We start from the raw sequence: 2225 nt of genomic DNA, 5'->3' as shown, positions 1-2225 counted from the left end.
TAAATCTCCTTAGTATCTCATTAAAATCCAAATACTGATTTAGAGGTTTGAGGTGGGACCTGAGATTCTGCATTTTTTAGTAAGTTCCCAGGTGATTCCAGTCTGCTGGCACATCTTGCATAGCTAGGATTTAAAAGAGCTATTTTTATTTTCTAAAGGTGTTGAGAACTAGCTGTTACCATTGTAAGCTACTATTGTCTTTTTTCTGGACCTGTCAGTGACATGACAACTTGTCTCCCCACTTCTCTTCTCTTCTGCCACTATAATCTGTTCTCAATATAGGAAATATAGTGATTATTTTAATGTGTAAATCAATCACATCACTCCACTGCTAAGACCATCCATTGGTATCCTGTTACATTCAAGTAAAATCTAAACTCCTCACCACAACTATGCAGTACAAAGGATGCAGTCCTGTCTACCTCTTCAAATTCATTTCATACCATTATTCTCTTTACTTATTCGTTGTTTCTTGGGTGTTTTGCAACTTCACTTCTTGTGCTGTTTGTAATGGTGGACGCCTGCATCTTACATGCCTGCCTTCTCATTGTTTAGGTCTCTGCTGAGTTGGTAACCACTTCCAAGTGCATCTTATGACTGACTGCAGAGAGAGAAATTGTTGGGGATGTTTTACTGAAACAGCAGGTCACTACACATCAGGCAATTTAGGTTAATGCAGGATATAAAAGTAGCTTTAAAGTTTTGGTTGTTTTGATTCATGTAAAGATGATTTCATAATGCATTTAAGTTTTTTCCATATTTTAATGTATTAATAAATATTTCTTTATTTCTACCCAAGTCATTGTGTGCGCAGTATTCTGCAGACAAACGAGAGGATGAGAAAATGTGTGATCATTTGATAAGAGCTGCAAAATATCGAGACCATGTTACAGCAACTCAACTAATCCAGAAAGTTATCAACATTCTCACAGACAAGCATGGAGCCTGGGGAAATTCTGCAGTGAGGTAAAGGATACCTTTAGGATTTGGCCACTGATTTTCTCTGGACGGCCTAGGTTTAGACTTTGGGATATGATCAAGGCTAGATGAAGAAAAGAGTAATTTGACTTCATATTTTATCATCTACTATGAATCTAAAACAAAGGGGAAAGAGAAAATCACTATGTGTGCAGTTATGGATCTTTGTAGATATTTCAGTTCCCTGAACTACTTTGTGAGAGAATACTTGTTCACATCTACACATATTTATTCATTTAGAAGTGAATTACTAAGGGAGGCAATTTATGTAAACTACTTTAATTGCTATATTTATAGCTGAATGTATGAAAATACAATATTTTATTTTTAAAAAGTATTTCCTATTTTATGCTTTTGAATTTTTTAACACATACATTTTATTTTTAAATGTGTTACTTTTTTGAACTGTGTTGCAAATTACAGGACTGTGATGATAAACTTGGTTAAATACTTTCTTTAAAATTGTATTCAATGTGTCTACTTCCTTTTAAAATAGCCAAACCGAACATACTGTTTTTTATTCTACTTTTTAGAAACAAGTAATTAAATTATCTTTTAGAACCAAGGAACCTAGACAAATTATAAAATTTATTCTCCATGAAATAGTTTTTACTACACATCTTAGAGAAACATATTTGACTTTTTTAAGTAACATTAATGAACAAAACTTTTATATTCTCCCATTAGAAAAAGTTGTTTTAATTCCTCATTTCTGCATTAACTTTTTCTAGATGACAACAGAGAGCAAAAATAGTAAATTATGTCTATATTATGTAAGAATATAATTGGCTTCCACTTGTATTTTAATCAGCTTGCACATCCGGCAAACATCAAAATCTAGAATTAAGAAATTTTTTAGTAAATAATTTTAATTTTTAGAAATGTAAGCTTAAAAATTTGAATTGAAATTCATTTGTAATAGGATATTTTTGATTGAGTAAAAATATTCACTAATATAGAGTAGATATATCATGTTTATTATAAAGAATATTTACATATAATGAATTACATTTCTGGGGTTATAATTTTTTATATTCAGTGGAAAAAAGGTAAGTCAAGGACTTGAGAACAAAAGGACAGAATAAAGCCTTGTTTGTTTGTTTGAATCCTATTCCAGTTGATCTCAGGCACAGGAGTGGCCATAGAAATGATGTATTTCACTGGGTCAGTGATCTGGGTGCCTTATCTTGCAAAATCTAAAAACCTGTTTGTGGAGGAGGGTTCTATTGAGGGTTTTAATATTTCAA

General features: G+C 31.9%; 1 protein-coding gene across 5 annotated transcripts in view; it reads left to right on the top strand.

The window, feature by feature from the left end:
* The window catches only part of LRBA (LPS responsive beige-like anchor protein), a 736826-nt gene that overhangs the window by 351340 nt on the left and 383261 nt on the right, over positions 1-2225 (top strand). For all 5 annotated transcript variants that reach the window (XM_023513466.1, XM_023513464.1, XM_023513465.1 and 2 more), the window contains one exon: positions 800-966. In XM_023513466.1, coding sequence (XP_023369234.1) covers positions 800-966 — 167 coding nt within the window. The remainder of the gene's footprint in view (positions 1-799; positions 967-2225) is intronic.

Source organism: Otolemur garnettii, unplaced genomic scaffold (assembly GCF_000181295.1).
Source record: "Otolemur garnettii isolate 467f Iridium unplaced genomic scaffold, OtoGar3 scaffold00041, whole genome shotgun sequence".
Taxonomy (NCBI): Eukaryota; Metazoa; Chordata; class Mammalia; order Primates; family Galagidae; genus Otolemur; species Otolemur garnettii.
This window is presented reverse-complemented; position numbering and strand designations above follow the sequence as displayed.